Source organism: Vespa crabro, chromosome 12 (genome assembly GCF_910589235.1).
Source record: "Vespa crabro chromosome 12, iyVesCrab1.2, whole genome shotgun sequence".
NCBI lineage: Eukaryota > Metazoa > Arthropoda > Insecta > Hymenoptera > Vespidae > Vespa > Vespa crabro.
This window is the reverse complement of record NC_060966.1, coordinates 4,604,588-4,628,319: the sequence shown is the minus strand read 5'-3', so window position 1 is coordinate 4,628,319 and position 23,732 is coordinate 4,604,588. Positions and strand designations below refer to the sequence as shown.

General features: G+C 32.3%; 1 protein-coding gene across 2 annotated transcripts in view; it reads right to left on the bottom strand.

The window, feature by feature from the left end:
• LOC124428480 (protein slowmo) overlaps positions 1 to 23,577 on the bottom strand; it is a 25,505-nt gene extending 1,928 nt beyond the window's left edge. Inside the window, exons 1-3 of one of the 2 annotated variants that reach the window (XM_046972550.1) lie at positions 23,396 to 23,577; positions 22,951 to 23,116; positions 18,248 to 18,334 (exon numbers count right to left, since the gene is read on the bottom strand). In XM_046972550.1, the coding sequence (XP_046828506.1) occupies positions 18,248 to 18,334; positions 22,951 to 23,116; positions 23,396 to 23,427 (285 nt within the window). In that variant the 5' untranslated portion in view covers positions 23,428 to 23,577. Of the gene's footprint in view, positions 1 to 5,494; positions 5,815 to 18,247; positions 18,335 to 22,950; positions 23,117 to 23,395 lie in introns of those variants that run through there. The other variant, XM_046972551.1, reaches the window with a different exon arrangement.
• Positions 23,578 to 23,732: the final 155 nt, after the last annotated feature.

The following is a 23,732-nucleotide window of genomic DNA, read 5'->3' as shown; positions in this document are numbered from 1 at the left end:
TTTATTTTTTATATGAATTCAATTGGATGATAAAATTAAAATAAATAAAAATATATATTTTCTTTCATCCTTTAATAATATATTCCAAATGTTAAAGAAAAAGTGACAAAATTTTTAAGATAGTATTTTTCTCGCGTAGAAAAATGTTTATGCTCTGCACGTACGAAGAAGCAGAAGCGATGCGTTTTCAATAAGGCAATGACATTTCGCGAGTGCATCGTCGACACGATCGGAATATTCGTACAATTTGACAAGGAAGATATAACGCCAAGACGTACAAAAAAAAAGAAAAAAAAAAAAAAGAAAAAATATATTTCAATATGCCTCATATTTTCAATGTAATTGTCAATAATAATCGTCGAAAAAAAATCGTCAATAAAACTCGTAAATAAATTTGCAAGGTATGCTATGTAAAAATAATAATAATATTTCGATTTCATAGATATGTCATTAATAATAATATTAAGACGTATCGATAGATAGCACGATCTTAGATAATGTTAAATAGTCCTGATACAATTTTTTTTTTCTACAACGATGCATTTCATAAAAATGGAATGCATACAAATTATTGCCATATTGATAAGTATAAAAACAAGCGTGATTTGATTTACGCGTATTATAAAATTATATTAAAAAAAAAGAGGGAGAGAGAGAGAGTGAGAGAGAAAATATCAGAATAAAATACTTATCGAATTTATTTTATAAATATTAATGACGTTTAAAGAAAGAAATTTGTTAAAACGAAATGACAATTATTTAAGAACACCCACTTCGATATCATTGATTATGATGAAAATATGTTAAGAAATAGAGTGACGATTTGTGTGCGTGATCGTTTTAGAGAATTTCTAGGGGAAAAAAAAAAAAAAAAGAAAAAAAAAACGGACGTATTTATGTGATCTGATAAAGTTGACACCTGACAAGAGTAAGTTTGACAAATGATTGTGACTGAACATATGGTTCAAGTTCGATAGAACAAAGGAGTTCGAAATTAACAAAAATGAAAAAAGGAAAAACAAAAGAAAAAAGGAAAAACACAAAAAAAAAAGGAATTGAAAAATCTCCAAAGAGTTTAAAAAGTGTCAAAAAGTATCAAAAAAAAAATTACACACACACATACACACACACACACAAATTAGTTATCTTTTCAATTTGACACTCGATAAAACAAATAAAATGATAATGCAATAATAATCGACATCGCATAAATGTTCACGATTCAATACAAATATTAATATCAACGTAATTAAATCACAAGATAAGAAACAATCGAAATAAAATTATTGGAAATCCATAAATAAAAAAAAAAAAAAAGAAAAAAAGACCCTCTTTTTCTCGAAAGGGACGGACTTTGAATATCTCTTAGTTACATTGAAAAAAGAAAAAAGAAAAAAGAAAGAAAAAACTATCACATCTCTCTATAATAATTAACACCATAATAAAATACAATTAAATGTATGATTAATAGTAAGGCGTCAACATTTTTTTTTCTTTTCTTTTTTTTTTTTTTTTTTTTTTTCCATTAAAAAATAAACTTTAAATATTTCTCAATTAGTTAGATTAAATCAAAACCCATCTCGTGTATCACCACTACCACCACTATCATCATCACACCATTACCCCACCCAACCATGTGTCATCCATCATATCGTCAATTTCAATATTTCAATGGAAACAAAAAAGGTGATTATAATCGCGTGGGACGATTCGATGGTAGAACAATACGTGCATTTGTGAACTATCTTTAAACCCTCGTCAAACCTATTCAAAGGTGATTGCGAACATTGAATTCTTCGATCATAATAAATAAATAAATCAAAATTCAAAAAAAAAAAAAACAAAAAAAAAAACAAAAAAAAACATAGAAGTATTATCACATCATTGGATCGCGATTAATACTATCATCAATAAAATTCATTTCTATGTGACTCGTAACAAATCGTCGAATAATTTTTCTTCAAACGAACGGAACTATGAATAGTCCTTAATTATATATATATATATATATATATATATATATATATATATATATATATATATATATATATATAATATAAAAAAAAAGGGAGAAAAAAATCTACGTGAAAAAAAAAAAAGAAAAACAAAACGAGAGAAAAAAAGATATTAAATAAAAACCATATATCAGCCGCATATGCCTGTGTGTGTGTGTGTGTGTGTTTCGCCGATTTGATCATATCGAAAATACGAACACATTTAAATCGAATAAAAAGATACGATAACAATAATCAACGATGAGACAATAATCAACGATGTAACCACACACTCCGATCGATGCATTCACGGACTATATCCTCCCCCCCCTCCTGCCCCTGGCTCACCCCCACCACACCACTGTTAACCATCGACAATAATCCTCTCTTGGAAGATATCGACCTTTGAATTCCTCCGTTACACGCATACACATGATCCCTGTTATGCGTAAACGCCTCGAGTGATGCATCATCCCTCTCGTGATAGTAAACAACGTTCCTCCTATATCAAACCGATAATTGTTCTGGCCAACAGTACATGATTTATCAGATGAAACTAAAGTACGTTTGAAGGAAAGAAAAATGGTGAATAGAATGGACAACTATGGATGGATGGATGGATGAATGAATGAATGAATGAATGAATGAATGGATTATTGATGGATGGATGAAAGAATGGATATATCAATGACGTATCGATATAATAGAAACGAAAAGAACGGAAATATTATCGCGTATTATTTACTAGAAAAGATTATTTTACTACTAACCCTATCCTCTCACCTCCATCCCTTATTTTTCCCACCACAATCTCAATCCCCCAACCTCTCAGCTGTTCTTAGAATCTTGGCAATGTAGTGCAAAACAATCTCTCTGTCTCTCTCTCTCTCTCTCTCTCTCTCTCTCTCTCTGGTCGCAAACCCGGAACAATTGAATCGCAGGTGCCGGGGGCCGGGTTCGGGTATAGATATGGGTGTGAGTACGGGTACGGGTGAGGGGGGAAGGAAGAGGAGGAGGAGGAGGGATAAGGGTGGGTGCAATGCGTTTCACGGGGAAATTAACGCCCGCGGCATATTGTGGACCCAACGACCGAGCACGTTGGTGAGGAGGGAGCATGAGAGGGGTGGGTGGATGGGAGGATGGAGAAGGAAACCCGAACCGGTCCCTACTCTCTACGCGTTCTGCCATATTGGCAATCAGTGAAGCCAACTGTGTTACATAGCGCGAGAATATCTACCGTGCAGCAGCTTCATCATTGCGCGTTCATACACTCTCTCTCTCTCTCTCTCTCTCTCTCTCTCTGGCTTTATCTCTATCTCTATCTCTATCTCTATCAATGTATGTGTACGTATATGTATGTATCCCTCTCTATCTATCACACATCTCAGCAAAACCTCATAGCCCGAAGCTTTTGAATACCTCTTTTCTTTTTATTGTTCAATGAAAAAGAAAAGAAGAAAAAAAAAAAAAAAAGAAAAAAGAAAAGAAACTCGAAAATTGTCGTTTTTTATATGATACATTTTTTATCCTCGATATTACTCTCTCGTATGCAGGTATTACTATCGAAAAAAAAAAAAAAAGAAAAAAGAAAAAGAAAGGAAGAAAAGATAAATAGTGTCAATTTAATCTAAGATATTTTTATCTTACTTTTATTATTATTATCATTATTATTATTATTATTAATATATATATATATATATGTATGCTTTATACTATTTAAGTTATATAATTTTATTAATATTTTCCATCTGAAACAATTTAATCCTGACTGAAAGGAAACAATTTTATAAAAGAAATATTGAACGTGCCATATTATCATTACAATTTTATCATATATCTATATTGCGTATATATTAAATTACTCGATTTTATGGACTATCTTCGATTAATTATATTAAAAAAAAAGAAAAAAAAGAAAGAAAAAAAAAAAAAAAGAGAAAGAAAAATCGAGAAACATAAATTCAACTTATCGATGAATTATCGTCTTAATTTTATAACAAATCCCTAATGTAATATCGCGTTGTATAATTTTCTACGATATTAATATTAATATATTAAATATTAATATTAAGTAAGTCTAAGTGAAATTTCTTTTCTTTTCTTGACAGATGAGGTGCCTGGATCGACGGTAGAAGAATTAACGGAAGAATGAAATAAATAGAAATCGTAGGATCGCGTTAAAGAAAGAAATGGAACTTGTTGGGATGGAGACCGGTCGTATTTAATCTTCTTCCCGTAAGTAGTATCTACGAAATACTACGATTCTTTTACGCTCGAGATAAATCCTTTTCCGACGGAAAATGCCTTGGAAAGTTTCCTCGCAATATCACCGACCTAACCGTGGCTTCTTCTTGAACAACGAGCTACCTAATCTCCTTCGAGGATAGAAAGATAGAGAAAAAGAGAGAGAGAAACGGACGGACAGAAAGACAATGAGAGAGATGAAGAAAAATAGAGAGAGAGAGAGAGAGAGAGAGAGAGAGAGAGAGAGAGAGAATTTTCATCGACGACATGAAAAGAAGAAGAGTAGAGTAGAGAAGAGAAGAGAAGAGAAGAGGAAAGGACAGGATAGAAAGAAGAGATTGAGTATGAGTGTTAAGGGAGAAAAAAAAAATAACGAAGAAAAAAGAAACAAGAAACAAGCAAAAAATAAATAAGTAAAAGTAAAAGAAAGGAAAAGAAGGAAAAAAGGAAGGAAGGAAGGAAGGAAGAATGGATGGATGGAAGGAAAGAAGGTAAAGAAGAAATCTGAGGATGTAAAAAACGATAGAGAGAGAGAGAGAGAGAGAGAGAGAGAGAGAGAGAGAGAGAGAGAGAGTTTTCATCAACGATATGAAAAGAAGAAGAAAAAAGAAGGATAAAGAATTAGATAAAAAGTAGAAGATAGAAAGGTTCAGCATGAATGTTATAACTAAGAAAAAAAAGAAGAAAAATTAAAGAATAAAAATGAATGGGGGAAAAAAAAGATAAAAGACCTAAAAAGTAAGGAAAAGAATAAATAAAAGAAAAATAAAAGAAAGAGAAGAACAGAGAAGAAAGGAAAGAAGGAAGGAAGAAAGTAAAGGAGAAAGCAAAGAAAGTAAAGAAGAAATGTAAGGATCTAGAAAACGATAGGAAAAGAGAGCGAGAGAGAGAGAGAGAGAGAGAGAGAGAGAGAGAGAGAGAGAGAGAGAAAGAGAAGACGTGATTTAATCGCATCAAGGGAACGCGAATAAAGCCCATCGATCGAACTCACCCGTTCAACCATAGCGTCGATGCGAAAGTAAGTAATTAATTTTTGCTCTCTCTCTCTCTTCTCTCTCTCTTTCTCTCTTATTCACTAACTCACTCACTCGTTAACCCAACTTTTACTAGGCGCGAAACGAAAGAGAGAAAGGGATGTATATATACATACATATATATATACATATATATATATATATATATAGAGAGAGAGAGAGAGAGAGAGAGGGAGATGCATCGGTTAATTGAAATTTTTCTCGTCAACCGCGCGTACAAACCACTGTTTGCCAATCCCTCAACCTTCGCAACGGCAGTAGCAGCAGCAGCAGCAGCAGCAGTAGCAGTAGCAACAGCTGCAATATCAGCAATAGCAGTAGCAACAGTAGCAGTAGCAGTAGCAGTAGCAGTAGCAACCACCAGTAGCAGTAGCAAGAGCAGCAATAGCAGCGATCCTCGCCGCGTTTGCTTTTCATTTATCGCGGCGTTGCGGTACCAACCGAGCGCAGCAGAATGACCACACACGGAATAGTGCGTTGGTCGAGAGAACTGCCGAATTTGGAATCGTTGCTCACTTTCGATACACTGAACTCAAAAGTCTCTATTAAAAATGATTATTCGATTTTATCATCACGCATATATACCATACCATACCACACATATATACATATGTATATATATATATATACATATATATATATATATATATATAAAATAAAAAAGGACGAAGAAAATGGAAGAAGAGAGAAAGAAAAAGAAGAATTCTTCAATCGATAAAATTCACTGAAAAATTTCGTTCGTTAATTTAAAGAAAGGAAAAAAGAAAAGGAAAGAAAAAAAAATTGTACGACCAAATGCAATTCCATTCCAAACGGAATTTAATCCCTCGAGCTCGAATAACACGAGTTCAATCTTTTCTGATAATACTTCATTTATCAAAGGACAGAAATTTAATGCTCGCTTTTTCCCTCCCCCTCCCTCCCTCCCTCCCTCCCTCTCTCTCTCTTTTCTATGTGATTTTTAATACAGTAATCTTTATATCCATCAATAACAAAACATTAATCATAAATCATCAATCGAAGATTTAACATCGATTAAGAACATTGAAGCGAGAATATTGAAATAAATAATAATGGGATCTGAATAAATAAACATTTCGAATGTAATCCAAAGTGATCATTATTTCTGAAAATGCGAAGAACTCAACTCTTCGAAATTCTAAACGAGAGATATTGATATCCCTGGAATACGGGTCAATTATCACGTAGTATCGTAGAACAACGAATATGGCTGCAAGAACAAAGTTCATAATCATTCAAGAGAAAAAAAAAGAAAAAAAAAAAGAAAAGAAAAAAGAAAAAAGAAAGAAAAAAGAAAAGAAAAGAAAAGAACACACAAACACATGAATGCATGCATGCACAAGTACATACACAATTCTAACGATACTTATCATCGAGATTAGAACGTTTTGTCAGATAAAAAATTACGAAGTGTAAGATACACATATACATATATATATATATATATATAGGAAGAGAGAAATATCCCTATCCCATCATACCTCCCCACCCCTCCCCCTCCTAACCCGTAAAGGTTCCCGCGATAGGTTTTGCCCTTTGCCATTATAACGAGGAACACAGTAAGGTAGAATGCGCTTAGGAGTGGCCAACGTTATAGGGCTAGAGAGAGGCCTTCTTCAACGTATACATACTACTATAGTTCAAGTAATTAGCATCGGCGCATAATTGAAAGGACTTTGCGGATCTGGCTGGAGGCAGCATTGTTCATTGAGGTGTGTTCTCGATTCGCCCAGCCATACCACCACCACTACCACCACCACCACCACCACCACTACCATTATAACCACTACGCGATTCGATGTCTGCTTGTCTGTGCTCGAGAAGAGAAGGAGTAGGAGTAAGAGGGGGAGAAGGAGGAGGAGGGATAGGAATAGTAGTGACTAGTGTGCCTGCCTGAATCCCCAAATCTACGACGATGCATAGCCCGAAGCTGGATCGACCCTGATGCAGTTTAGGTATGGACATCAGCCATCTCTATCTATCTATCCATCCATCCATCCATCTATCTATCTATCTATCTATCTATCTATCTATCTATCTATCTATCTATCTATCTATCTATCTATCTATCTATCTATCTATCTATCTATCTATCTATCTATCTATCTATCTATCTATCTGTCTGTCTCTTCCTCTTCTTAGTCCCATTCTATCTATCTCTCTCTCTAGCTGTTTGATGCATTGTCTCACTTACTCTTCGCTTCCTCTCTCTCTCTCTCTCTCTCTCTCTCTCTCTCTCTCTCTCTCTCTCTCTCTCTCTCTCTCTCTCTCTCCCTCTCTCCCCCATACACGTATACATGTACACTCTTGCGGTAATCGCCGATTTCAGCGGATTTCAGGAGATAGAGAATCGCATGCCGGTAAATCCGTATTAGATCGTGTAAACGAGAGCTTCGTAGATACTCTATACACTTGGATCAACGAGTGAGTGGAAACTCTCTCCCTCTCTCTCTCTCTCCCTCTCTTTCTCGGCTATTTCTTTCTTTCTTTTCGCCTTTCACGATATTACCTCGTTCATCTACGAAATTCTTAGAAAAGGTACATACATAACATCCCTACGTATGTACGTATCAACCGACTTTCATGCTAAAGAGTTTCAATGAGTATACCATGAGTAAAATACTAAGGGGTGAGGAGGGGTGGGGGAGAGGGAGAAGAAAGAAAGAAAGAGGGAGGTTAAAGAAAAAGAAAGAAAAGAAAGGAACGAAATGGTAGGAACGTTTTTTTCAAAACGTTCTTTTTATTTCCTCCCTCTCCTCCCCCCCCCCTCCTCTCTCTTTCTCCCGGTCTGTCTCTCTCTTTCTCCGTAAAATTGGATGGAAGTATTATCGCTCGGTTCAACAAGAACGTTCTTCTTTCTATGGGCATTTAACACGAAACCAGACGGAAGTTTGGTTTTAGGTGCTGGTTGGTTGGTTGGTTGGTTGGTTGGTTGGTTAGTTGGTTGGTTGGTTGGTTGGTTGGTTGGTTGGTTGGTTGGTTGGTTGGTTGGTTGGTTGGCTAGCTCAGAGTTCACGGCGCCTCCTCTCGTTAAGAGTCACGAACGAGTGCTTTGAGATGAAATTCGTATTTTCAGTAGAGAACAAAGTGCCCGAGGATTAGACGAGCATTTCCGTATCTGCATAAAGATAAAGGGCAAAAGCGCATTGAATAATACATGAAAGGTATTAGCTGCTAAAGGGACTTTCGTAATCGAGTAAATGTCGAAAACATAAGTTGATATCATAGACATACATACATACATACATATATACATACATACGCCAGAGCTTGTCTTCGATCGTTTGCGTTTGCATGCATGCATGCATGTATGCTTGGACGCAAATATCAATGATATTATTTAATGTAATTAACAATGGTGTGTGTGTGTGTATATGTGTATATACATGTGTGTATGGAGATTGATATTAATTCAATCTGAGATATGAAACATTCTACGTAGTTTTCGACAACTAAGTATCATATTATCGTATATTTTTCATTAAAGATTGTAATAAAATGATATTTGTTTGGAGGTCATACGAGATATATATTATATTATATTATATTATATTTTATTTATGATTTATTATATCATATATTTATTTACCTATACAAAAAATAAATTCGTTGAATAAGGAATATTTTAATATACATATATATATATATATATATATATATATTAATAATATTTTCTGTATATAAAAAACATGGTGAGTTCAAAGGTCCTACGAGATGTTTAAAAAATCAATTACCCATTAACTTTCGAGACTCTTTCAGTTATTTTTTTTTCTCCTCCTTTTTTTCTCCATTAAATTAAATATAACTGCAAACTTATAAATATTTAGCTCGTTTCGTATGTATTTAAGTATCATTCTTATTTATATTATTTTACATACACGTCCGCATGTAATTTTTATTTATATTATTTATACATACATACAGATATATTTATATATATATATATATATATATATATATATATATATATGCATAAGAATGTAGTAACATGACGATTATCAAAATTTGATTATATATATCCGAACAACTACCAAACTTATAAAAAAAAAAAAACTCTCATAAAACGTACAAACCGAGAGAAAGAAAAAGAAAGAAAGAGAGAAAGAAAGATACATATATATATATATAGAGAGAGAGAGAGAGAGAGTGTGTGTGAGTGAGATGCGATTTGCGATTTTCCGCATGACAAGGTTCTTCCTGCTAGAGGAAAATAAACGTATGTACGTTTTCGACGAACGAAAAAGAGCAGTGTAATAAATTTAACGAAGATACACAGTGAGAGAGAAAAAGAGAGAGAAAAAGAGAGAGAGAGGGAGAGAAAGAGAAAGAGAGAGAGAGAGAGAGAGAGAGAGAGATAGGAAGTAGAGAGAAGGGGGATAGATACTTTAAACGAAAATACACAGTGTGATGTCGTTACCAACCATTTTTCAAAAGTGTCGCATAAAAAAAAAAGGTGGGGGTGGAAACAAAAAGAAGAACAATCCCCGAAAAACAACATCCCTCAAAAAACAAAACAAAAATTAAAAAAAAAAAAAAAAAAAGAAAGAAAGAAAGAAAAAAAAAAGAGAGAAAAGAAAAAATAACTCGTTCCGATGAACGATGTTACAGGACATTGGCATACTGGACTAGCTTAAACAGGATCAACGATGATATCTAGATCCAAGAGAGAGAGAGAGAGAGAGTGAGAGAGAGAGAGAGAAAGAGAGGGAGAGAGAGTGGGGGTAAAAGTCGAGGAGAGAAAGGATATACGTTGTCCGACACGTCGCTTCGTTTCGCTTCGAAGTTACAATTTTTCATTAAGCCAACCACCATATATCCACCATATATCCTACATATCACTCCATATTTCAATCGATTCAAAATCTCCTATTTTTCTAAACCCCAACAAAATTCGCGCTATCCTATTCACACACACACACATATATATATATATATATATATATATATATATAAATATATAGGAAGTTATTCAAATATTTATATTAAAAGTATATACGCTTGCACGTTTATAAAAAAAAAAAAAAAAAAAAAAAACAAAATTTTTTTAATTTTTAATTTTCATCATTTTATATAAACTATTCGATTACGTAGAACTATTTTAAATGGTATAAATTAGTTATCAGATTGAAGTAGTACAAGTAAGTTTATCATATTTAAGTAGTACAAGTCAAATATCAGTATATGGTCGAACGTTTAAATAGCACAAGTCAGTTATCAGAGACTTAAGTAGTACAAATCAGTTATCATATTTAAGTAGTACAAGTCAGATATCATATTTAAGTAGTACAAGTCAAGCATACCTATATGATCGAATATTTAAGTAGTAGGAGTGAACTGGAAAAAAAAAAAATCAATGAAATATAACAACACTAGAGAATATAAGTAAGATTGCAAAGAGTCATCAATTGATTGATCGATCGATCGATAGTTCGTCGTCAGGATCATATTCATACATATATCGATCGCGTTCTATGTTTATCTTAATCGATATGTATCAATATGTCTGTAAGTTTTACATCGTTATATTTTAATAAAATTCGTGATTCCTTTGATAAATTTGCGGATTATAATTTGTTAAAAAAAAAAAGAAAGAAAGAAAGAAAAGAAAAGAAAAAAAAAAAAAAAGAAAAAAAAATCTCCCTCCCCAATTTTTGTTCATACGTTTGTACTTTGTTTATAACATTGTTATATGTTTTTATACGAAAGAAAGAAAGAGATAGAAAATTCTCTCCCTTTCCCCTGTCTATCTCTCTTTCTCTCCCTCTTTCTATATATATATATATATATATATATATATATATATATATATATATATATATATATATATATATATATATATATATATATATATACATACATATATAAACGCACACGTTGGCACCATGCAATTTGTTGTTTTTATGATTTAGAGGAGTGCACGTACAATAATTCAGTCCACGACGTATCCAGCGAGTTCCAGGCCCTCCACTATTCGCCATCTCTCTCTCTTTTTCTCTCTTTCTCTCTCTCTCTCTCTCTCTCTGGTTTACTTCGCGCAACTCTCTCGAGCCCTCCATCATCAAAGTCCGCGGGGAGTCCACGAGCCCGACCAGGATACATCGCCGATACACGCGTCCGTTATTAATTCTCGTCTGATGGCAACCACCATCCCACCTACCCACCCCATCCTACCATCCCACCATTCCACCAACGCGAGAATGCGAGAGAGACGCGACTCGGCCTCGAATTTTCGCGCCTAACAACACGCACGTATATTCATGTCGAAATGAAGTAACAGGGATCGTTAACCCTTCATAAAAACTTTTTTCAAATACTTCATAATTGTCAAATTATGTACATATATATATATATATATATATATATATATATATATATATTTTTTTAATGAAATTGTTCTTCTCTCTTTTCTTTTTTCTTTCCCTAAAATTCGATATCAATTAATGGACAATTTTTTGTTCGAAATTTTATACTTGTTATTATTGTATTCGAGTAAATTTATTATTTATATATATATATATATATATATATATATATATATGTATGTATATATTTATATCATGACGTTTATATATTTGAAAATATTTATTATTGTCCGATTTTATGAGTTATCTGTAATTGTATAATTTTTTTTCTTTTCAATAAATATAACGAAACAAATACGTAAGTTAAAATCATCCTGTTTTATTTCGAATACAGTACCATAAATTTATTCATTTATTTATTTATTTATTTTGTTTCGTTTTTTCTCGTTTTTTTTTTTTTTCTATTAAAGTGTTTTGTATGTCATAATATTTGTGTGCGTGTGTATGAGAAAGAGAGAGAGAGAGAGAGAGGGAGAGAAAGAGAGAGAGAGAGAGAGAGAGATTGCATCATAAATAAATGCAATTTTAAATCTAATAAACTTTTTACTTATTACTACATCATCCTATTTATTTATAAATACAATATTTAATATGTACGACATAGGGTACAATATAGTATACTCCTATAAGTTTTGCATTGTATTGAATTGATTCATAAATAAATACTATTTTAATCTAATAATTTTTTTGTCTTATCACAAGTTCGTGCAAACATAGTTTTGCATCAATGAAACATAATACAATCATAAATTCTCTACAATATTTATTATATATTGTTTCCTATGAAAATAAATATCATTTTATTACTATATACTTGATATCAATCTTAATTATTTTTATTAGATTTTTATTAAATATCTTCATAAACAAATATTATTTTATTGTAATACAATTCTTTTCTTATTATTTGTAATTACATACAAATCAATTCATTTCAAATCAAACTATTAATATTGTAATTATAACACTGTTATAATTTCTTCTTTGTAGTATAATTTTCGTTTAATTATAACCAAGATAACTATCATTATTATCAGAAGATTAGCCAATTTTATTTCATTTCTATAAAAAAAAAAAAAAAAAAAATAGAGAGAGAAAGAGAAAGACTGTCTAAATATTTCGTAGAATTTGCAAATTCAATCAAAAAAAATTTTAACTTCGAATAATTGTTTATACTTCAATGTAAATATAATTCAAGTAAGTAAAACAAATGATCAGTATATATATGTATATATATATATATATATATATACACACACACCTAAATATTTCAAACAGTATTAATTATTAAGTGTCAGATTAACTTCAGCTTATTACATATTAACATTCTATTAAAATTACTGACGTATTTAAAAAAGAAAAAAAAGAAGAGAGAGAGAGAGAGAGAGAGAGAGAGAGAGAGAGAGAAAGAGAAATAAAAAAAAAATGAAAAAGAAAAAAGAAAAAATAAAAAGAAAAGATGAGAAAAGAAAAAAAGGAATTATTGACCCTGAATAAATACCAATCTGAAATTTAATCGAAATGGAGAAAAGATAGTACGTACATATCTATGTATGTATCTATGTATGTATCTATGTATGTACGCATACATACATATCTATATATATATATATATATATGTACATAGGAGAAGAACGATAATAGGAAAGAGACTGTAACGCAACAACGTCCGTCCATGCGTTCCACCAGCGTTTAACGTATGCAGGTCGCACGAAGTGAAAGAGGAAGGAAAAGGGAGAGGAGTTGGATCGAGAAGAGAAGGAAAGAGAACGAAAGGGAAGAGAAGGGAAGGGAAGGGAAGGGAAGGGAAGCAGGCAAATTGCTAAAAGATATATCCCCTTTGGGATTCGAGGCAGGATAGGTTATAACCCAGAGACTGGACTTGTAAGAGCTTTACGTAGAATACATTGGCCTTCTACACGTTACGAGGGAGAAGCTTGGTGGTTGCTCGTCTGTCCTTTTCTCTCTCGTACCTTTCGTTTTCCTTCGTGAGTACACGTTGGATAACACAGTAGAAGAGGAGGAAGAGGGGAAGGGGATGATGATGAGGAGGATGAAGGGAAGAAGAGAAAGAAGAGAAATAGAAGAAGAAAAAGAAGAAGAAGAAGAAGAAGCTTTAGGTAAAGTGAGAGAGGAAGAGAGAGAGAGAGAGAGAGAGGGAGGGAGGGAGGGAGGGAGGGAGGGAGAGGGAGAGAGGATATCGTCTAGGAGCCGCAGGGAATTGTTCAATTTTAGTTGAAGCTCCATAGTGGAGCTCTTCTCTTACGAGAAAGGTGCTGTATGTCCCAAAGTTATATGTAGTTAGAAAGACCCAACTTCGTAATCGTCTAAACGCTTAATTAGAACCATTGATGACTTTAGAATAACGTGACTTACTTCGTTCCAAATGCCAAATCGTCCGTATAATTCATATGCGCGCGATCGCAACCCCGCGTGTTTAATGTAACCGGGGATTATTATTCGGTCTCATTAATAATCACTATGTATAACTTTTTAAGTAATTATAAATAGATATACGGATAGATAAATAGATAAACAGAAAGAGAGAGAGCGAGAGAGCGAGAGAGAGAGAGAGAGGGATCTAATATTTTATATTATTATAGGGATTAATATTTATATAGTTATATTAAAATCGTTTGATTTAATAGAAATTACATTTATTCTTTATTAATCATCAACGATATAAATAATAACATGATTATTTAAGAATGATTTAATTGACAAAGCCATTGATACTGATCTAAAAATGAAAAAAAGAAAAAAAAAAAAAAAAAGACACCTAATTATTATAAAAACAATTTAATCAAGAATATCTACGACTTATGTTGAATCTCTTGATACCAATTTATTATCGCAATATCACAAGGTTGATCACATAATTTTTTTCTATAGAAAATAATATGACCCGACAAAAGAGAATTCTTATAATATCTCAAGACGTTCCATACAGAATTAATTGCAGCACCCAAAAAAAAAAAAGAAAAAAAAACGAAAACAAAAAAACAAAAAAGAAAAAAAAGAAAAAGGACGAAGAAAAAAAATCACCAAAATTTACTAAAAATAATTTAACTATGTAAACTTGCTAAATTATATTTGCAATATATATATATATATATATTGCAAATGCACATACATATACACAATTGCAATCTCTTGTCTAAACACACGCGTACACACACATATAAAGAAAGTAAATATTCCCAAAGTATATATATCACAAAACGAGAAGGAACAGAATTTCTAATATTCGGATCTGAAGGATTCTGAATATTTTAAAATACACACATTCTTTCTCTCTCTTTCTCTTTCTGTCAGTCTGTCTTTCCCTCAAAGTACATTTTTCGAATAACGTTATGGTGTTTCTAGAAAGGAAGTAAGAAACAGATAAGAATGAAAGGTTGTAGAAAGTAGTAGACAAGGAAACTACATATGTTGTTGCTCCTGGTTCTGCTGTTGTTACTACTGCAACTGCAACTGCAACTGCAACTGCTACTGCTACTTCTTCTTCTTCCTCTACTCGAAACACACCTGCGGATCGTTCATCACGTCGGTAATGTATCTTGCCTCTCTCGATTTCTATCCATTTTTTTTTCAACGATAAGAAGGAAAGAGAGATGCCACGAGGTATATACCGGGAGACCTTTTCCAACCAGTAACATTACCACCAAAGACCAATACCAATGGCGAACACCATCATCACCACTACAAATAACACCATCATCCCATGTAGAAGAAGGAAGAAGGAAAAAAAATAAAGAAGGAGAAGAGGAAGAGGAGTGCAGAGGTAGAAGAGAGGAGGAATGGAGGATCTGGAAATAGCTATGCAGGGTTGCCGGTAATGCTCGGCATCAATAACCTATCATATCTAACTCCTTGAATAGTAGTGTTAGTGAACCGATCTCCAACAACCTTCGAGAGCCCATCTTCGAGTCTGCACTTTGCTTACCTTCGTGTATCTCCACACACCCTCTCCTCCCTCTTTCCACCCTTTCGCTTATCTCTCTCTCTCTCTCTCTCGCGCGCGCGCTTGCCCGTTCACACATCTCAAGAGAACCCTCTAATTCTCCGAAAGCTTCCACCAAAGCTCTCCGATATTCTCTTCGTTATGGATACCGGAAGGAATTTCAAGATGGTAACGTAGTAAATCTACGTGAATTTTCAATGTAAACGTTTCACTATACGTACACACTGAAATGAAATGAAATAAAAAATAAAAGAACGAGAATGAGAGAGAAAGAGGTGGGGGGAATGAGAAAGTCGAACGATGGAGGCTAAGGGGCTGAAGTAGGGAGAGCGGGCAGGCAGGAGAGCAGTAGCAGGAGTAGAATTAGAAGATAAAAAAAAAAAAAAAAAGAAAAAAAAAAAGAAAAAAAGAAATGTAGGAACGACGACGAGGCTCGTAACTTATCCACAATCGCATTTCACCAATTCTTTTACGCAACAAGAGCGTCTGGTTATGACGTAGAATTTTCTATATACGCCAACGATTGATACACGTAACACCAAACATATATTGTTTTCGAAAAGAGACAGGAAAAGAGAGAGGGGATAGATAGATAGAGAGAGGGAGGGAGGGACAAAGTGATACAGAGATATTGAGAGAAATAGAAAGAGAGAGTTTACGAATAGTGGACGAACGCCGAAATTGCATCAGCCAATTTTCCACTTACACGCTACGAGTCCTACGGTTCAATCGAAATTGAGAGTGAGTAGTAGAGATCGACGTCCAACACACGTTTCATTGTATTTCGTGTTCGTTGTCATCCTTCTCGCATATGCTCTCTCTCTCTCTCTCTCTCTCCCTCTCTCTTTTTCTCCCTCTCTCCTACCCTATACACTCTCCGACGAATATGCAATTTTCGTTGGATTCTCTGTTTCGAAAGGGTGGGACGGAGGATGCGGACGAAGGGTGTGGGAGGACAAGGGAGTTCTATGATTTCTACTACTTGCTTGCTTGCTCGCTCATTCTCATTCTCATTCTCATTCTCCTTCTCCTTCTCTCTCACTCTCTCTCTCTCTCTCTCTCTCTCTCTCTCTCTTTGTCTATTCCCCCTCCCTCCCTATTATATCTCATCCATCGTTGAGCTTTTTTTTAACTCGTAAATATTGGCAAATAATATCGGGTTACTTTGATTGTTCCAAGATTTATCGTTTTTAATATGTTTTAATAAATTTTATTAGTTTTACGCATTGAATATCATATTTGTCGATAAGGGAAAATGTTTACGGGGATTGGGAGGAGCGGGGCTAATAGGCAATCGATATTCAAATTTTATTTTATTTTCGATCTTTCAAAGATTATCTTCATTTTTTCTTGTTTTGCTTTTCCTTTTATATAACTTTAGATTAAACAAAATGCAAAAGTAATAAAAAAAGGTATATATATTTTTAATAAATAAATAAATAAATAAATAAATAAATAAATAAATAAATATATGTATGTATGTATGTATGTGTATATAAAGCAAAGAAAAAATAAAAGAGCAAAAGTATACTCTTTCTAATAGAAATAAATTTCTAATGTGAAAATAATGACAATGAATTGTCTTTTATATTTTATATATAGAGGAAAAAATGATTAAAGAAAAAAAAAAAGAGAGAGAGAGAGAGAGAGAGAGAGAGAGAGAGAGAGAAAGAGAAAAAAAAAGAAAAATAAATAAAACGATATTACAGGGTTATTTTAATTTTCGCAGAACATTCGTTTTCGTACGTCAACGTAAATTAACATTGTCAACGCGTGTTAATTATATTTCACGAAGATCATTCTTATTATAAAATAAATATATATATATATATATATATATATACACATATATTAATTCTTAAAAGCGATATTATCAAATATCAATCTCAATTAATTTAATTACTTACGTGTCCGTAATATCGATTACACTTTTACGATAAATTTATCAGAATCGAAATCGTTCATATAAATGCTATAAAAAAATTATTATCATCGATCGTCGCTTGTTTTAATAATATTAAAACAAAATTTCGCACGAACGTCAAAATATACGTCAGAATAAATATTTTTACGATATTAACGTTATATTCGGTCGTTTACATTTTTATATAATATTATTAAATCCAATTTGAATTGGATGGGATGAATAGCGAGGGGTGGAGGGAGAGAGAGAGGGAGGGAGGGAGAGAGAGAGGGAGGGAGGGAGGGAGAGAGAGAGGATGGCTGAAATTTCTAAGAATAAATATTCACGAAATTATTATTATTATTATTATTATTATTATTATTATTATTATTATTATTATTATTATTATACGAAGTCCCTATACATTGTTAAATAATAATAATAATAATATTAAAAATATCAAATTAGCCCTGTAGCGTTGAAATTTCTCTTGAATAAATATTATCGAAATTATTATGGCCGACCTTTATAAATTTGTTTTCTTTTTTCTTTTCTTTTTTGTTTTTTTTTTTTTTTTTTTTTTTTTACAAGAATTCGAACAAAAAATTTTCATAAGATAAACTCTCTCAGACGAACGCATAGAAAATTAGTATTACAAAAAAAAAGAGAAAAAAGAGAGAAAAAAAATGGGAAAATAGGAAAAAATAGATAAAAATTTCACTTACGTTTCTCGTTTTTAAGACCATCTCTCGACTAACAGGATCGACCTCGCTTTTCTCGCTGGCATAACAGATCTTCGCATGACCGATCAACTATAACAAAAGAGATGAAAAAAAAAATATTGTATTAATATCCCTTTAATTAAATTATATATATATATATAAAAAGAAGAAAAAAAAAGAAAAAAAGAAAAGCATCAATAGTATCTATTAATCAGAAATGAAATAAAATATCTTAATCATTACGAATAAATCGTAAACGATTCTCCGACGATATTTATATTAATTCTTCATTAATATAAATAATCAGGCAATTATTAAAAGACCTTAATTGGAACGGTGTTAAGTGCTCTTAAATTATGGTCCTCTTTCGCCATTAATTATACATATTCCAATTACGTTCTGGCTAAACAACTTCCAACTACCATTTAATACCCATCCTTTCCTCAAAAAAAAAAAAAAAAAAACTCATCCACCTCTACCCACCCATCACCCCCTTCCACATTGTCAATACTATTACTACTACTGTCTATCAACAGCGCCATTAAAAATAAGACTATATTAATTTCTGATAAAACTATGAATAAAACTATTACTATTACTACTACTACTAATTCATTCATTTATTGATTCATTCAATCATTCATTCATTCATTCATCCATTCATACATTCATTCATTATTTAAGTCATATATTTACGTATGACTTCATTCAAAAATTAATTTATTATAAATATTTCTGTTTTTTACATGTTCATCCATTATTATCATTATTATTATTATTATTATTATTATTATTATTATTATTATTATTATTATTATTATTATTATTATTATTATTATATACAAACATATCCTTTTCAAAGCTAATTTTGTATCCTTCCAATTTTACTATTCCTGTTCATTTACTAATTACTCTAAAATTAAACAGAGAGAGAAAAAAAAAAAGGGAAAATAGAGTGATGAATTCAAAAAGAAAGGAAGAAAAAATAATAATAAAAAGAGAAAGAGAGAGAGTGTGAGAGAAAGAGAGAGAGAGAGAGAGTCGTAGAGATCAAAACGTGCCTTTGCACTTTTCCTTCCGTTAAGTAAATTTTTTTCTCTATGCCTCATCCTCACTCCACTTTTATCTACCTAACCTCCGACATATTCTTTTTATAAACATCCTGATAGGCGCGCATACAGATATAGAGATACATCCACGCATACGCATAAAAAGAGGATTCGTAATTCGAGGAGTCGTTCGAGTATGAAGAGAACAGAGGATTTTACTCTCACTCTCAATCTCACTCTCACTCTCTCACTCTCTCACTCTCTCACTCTCACTCTCTCTCTCTCTCTTTCTCTCTCTCTCTCTCTTTCTCTTTCGTTACGATGCGAAACGAGCTTTTGCGAAATAGCCGAGCTTATAGAAAATCCTTCCGAAAGGAAGCGATTCGCTCGCTCAAAAAGGGATTCGACGTTGAAATCCCTGGTCGAGTCGCTTCAGCGATTGCCACGGTGAGAACCAAGACTGACGAATAGGAAGGAAGGAAGGAAGGAAGGGAAGAAGGGCGGGAGAGAGGAAGGAAGGAAAGAAGGATAGGAGAAAGAAAGAACAGAAAGGAAGGAGAAAGAAGGGAGGAAGATAGAAAGATAGAGAGAGAGAGAGAGAAAAGAAGAAAGAAAGAAAGAAAGAAAGAGAAAGAACCTGGAGTGTACACTTAAGGAATGAATACGTGATATACGTGTATCTTTATCATTGTGGGAGTACATGTAAGATAGAAAAAAAAAAGAAAGAGAGAGAGAGAGAGAGAGAGAGAGAGAGAGAAATTCATGTGTTTCCAAAGGACTACCTTTTGCTTTCCAAAACTAACTGGACGATTGCCAAATGGCATAACATTGAGCTTACTCATTATGAAAGTTGATACCATTGTTATTGTTGTTTTGCAATTCTCTTGATATTCGACCATCTCTATCTATCTCTTTATCTCCATCTATCTCAGCAATATCTTCTCCTTTCACCTTTCTCTACTCCTACTACTACTACTAATACTACTACTACTACTACTATTACTACTATACATTCCTCTTCCCTTCTCTCCTCTACTATTATATTTACTATACAAGAAGGGTAAACGTGGCACGTCTTCTTGCTCGACTTCCTCGAAAGTTTCGAATTTCCGGTACTGACTGATACTCAAGAGCGTTCGTTCATAGAGCGCTGATTGCTCGCTCGGACGATAAAACAGGTTCTTGCGCTTCTCTTGTTCCTCCTCTCTCTCTCTCTCTCTCTCTCTCTCTCTCTCTCTCTCTCTCTCTCTCTCTCTCTCTCTCTCTCTCTCTCTCTCTCTCTCTCTCTCCATCGTGTTGGCCCGCCAACCAACCCCAGTCAACAACCCCCTTAAACTATTACCCCGTCCTCCACCACCTATCGTTCGCTTAAGACGACCTTTCCAAAACGTTATCGATCTCTTCCACTGTTTTTCTTTTTTATATTTTCTTTTATATATATATATATATATTTTATTTCACTTCATTTTATTTTATTTTTTATCCCATTCTATTCTTTCTTTCTTTCTTTTTTTCTTTTTCTTATCTTCTCTTCTACTTCTTTTTTTTTTTCTTCTCTTTTTTTGTTTTTGTTCTTATTTTTGTTTTTGTTTTTCTACAACTCTGGCACATTTCACTTTATCATCGATAGTAATGGCTCGACGTATTTGAATGTTATTGAATTCGATGGGATACGATATGATTGAATATTTTGTTCGTTTCGTAGTGGTACAAGTGGGTGGGAGGGAGGTAGGGTAGGTAGGGAGGTATGAGCGGATGGTTGGGTGAAGGTTCAGGGACAAACGCTGGTAGAGAGGAGAGAGGGAAATCGAAATCTTTTTAATCGAATTTTTTTTTAATTATGAATATGTAACGAACAGTTGTTTCTATGAATACATTTAAACGAAATTGTTTTTATTTTTATATTTAACTTTTTCATGTATATATATATATATATATATATTTATTTTTTAATAAAATGTGAATAAAAGATGAAGAATTTCCTCTTCTTTTTCCTTCTCTTTCTTTTTTCTCCTTTTCTCTCTTTTTTTTTGTTTGTTTTTTTTTTTTTTTTCGATTAGAGATAAGTTTTTTAATTAATGAACTTTGATTAGAGATAAGCATTTGACAGCATGCAATCGTATTATATAAGTTAACGTAATACTATTTTTGCTTTCGTCATTCATCGACGACAAATTGGATAATAATCACGTGTAAAATATGTGACACGTATTTAAGACTTTTCGTGCCATGTGTATCACCGGTGATACACGTTAAACTTGATCTTCAGGTCACATGTACCACCGGTGGTACACGCAGTCATTTTTTGTCTTTAGTCAAAATATCAAATGACCTGAACGACAAGTCAGGCAAAAATGACTTGGCACGGAACGTTTTAATATTAACAAAAGTATACGATAAAAATTTGTTAATACAAAGAAAAAGATTTAAAATGTTTTTTATCAAATTGTTTCTTTATCGATAGACATGTATCATACGTCGATAATTTATTATTTTACATTATCGGCTTAAACCAAAAGTCGATCTAGTTTGGATACTAAGTTTCTAAAAAAAGGACGTTCGATGGTGTTTTTCGTGAATACCGCGAGAGGGCGACCTTGAACAAATCGATGAGTCAAAACTATAATCAATTCGTTTATTGGTATAAAAAAAAAAAAAAGAAAAAGGAAAAAAAAATCATCAATTAAAAATTAATTGCTATAGTATATGACCTTGTATAAATCCGATTACTCGTGAGACATAATATTTCAATGAATTAAAAATGTTCTTTGAAATGATATACATAATTTTTCTTTCATTCACAACAAAGACAATATATATAAAATCATTTAATGATTTATATAACAAAGGACAATATATATGAAATCAATTAATCATTTAATGATATCGAAATTTCAAATTAAATCAATTCAAATAGATTTTTATCCATTAAATCGTATAAAATTATTACAGAATAATTTTATAAGATTTAAATATATCATGCGTTATAATAGTATGCAAAATATTTCCAAAAAATAAATCACTATGTTATTTGAAATTCATTATGAAATTCATCATGTTATTTATAGCATTATAAAATATTTCTAATAAAATATCTTTAATCAACATACACAATTTCTATTTTATTCTTAACGATTTCTATAATATACTTGTTACGTATTAATAGGAAAAAAAAAAAGCAAAAAAAAAGAAAAAAAAAAAAAGAAAAATCTGATAAGAGACAAGCAATGATGTTTAAGAAAGAAAGAAAGAAAAAAGAAAAAACAATTGAGAAGATATCAGAATGAAGTATAAATTATAAACGTTGTCTTATACGTCATAGAAAATTTTGATTACATATGAAATAGGTTAGGTCGTATAACGCGTAATAAACTGTTCATAAACGATGACCAATACGTACCATTCATTTACGTCATATTTTGGCGTGGTTAATATAATACGAATAAAAATATACATTTTCAATTTAATATATATATTAACAAACTATAGTCATAGTTATAGTGATATTTTAATGTACATTATTTCGTCGTTTACTTGTAACAAAAGATAATGGTTTCGGAGAGAGAAAAAAAAAAAAAAAAAGAAACAAAAAGAACAAAAAGTCGTACATTCAAAAGGATCAAAAAATATTAATAAAATAATGTTACATATACTTACTGCCTGAGCCCATTTGGGAAATCCAAAACGAGTCGAGACAAGTCTGTGCGTATGTAAGATTCCATCGATGACTTTTCTATCGATGACGTCTGTTCCAATAACGGAAGAATTTATTGGATTAGGATATTTTCTCCAGGCTGCCTGTGTCACGGTCTCCCATGAGTGACTACAAAGGATAATAATCATTGATTTATTTATATTGAAAAGGGAAAAAAGAAAAAAAAAAGAAAGAAAGAAAGAAAGAAAGAAAGGGAACAAAATTCTTATTGCATCCAACTTGATTCGTACTCGTCGTAAATGATAGCGAAAGAAGAGAAAGGGGAGAAAGGGGAGAAAAGAGAAAAGAAAAAAAAAAAGAAAAGAAAATGGCAACTATCGAATAACATTGAAATGGAATAAAAGCAAAAAAAAAAAAAAGAAAAGAAAAAAAGAAATAAAGACTTACTTAAATGTATGTTCCGTTCTCCAAATCCTCATACTGTTTATTAATGTTGATATGGAACAACGACGAATAACTGTAATTTTAATGTTAATTGTTAGAATGATGCATAAATGAGAAAACAATAACGGAGGACGACACTGAATCACGACACCACCGATATTCTACTTCAAGGCCCCCAAGCTGAAATCTGCCGCAATATAAGTTTTCGAGTATAGCAGATGGCGCTGCTATAAAGCGTCGGTATAATACCACAATTATTCTCTTTCGTTTGTAAAAAATGAATATTGATTTATTTCCTTAATGCTTCCATCTTTTTCCCTTTTTTTGTTATATACATTCA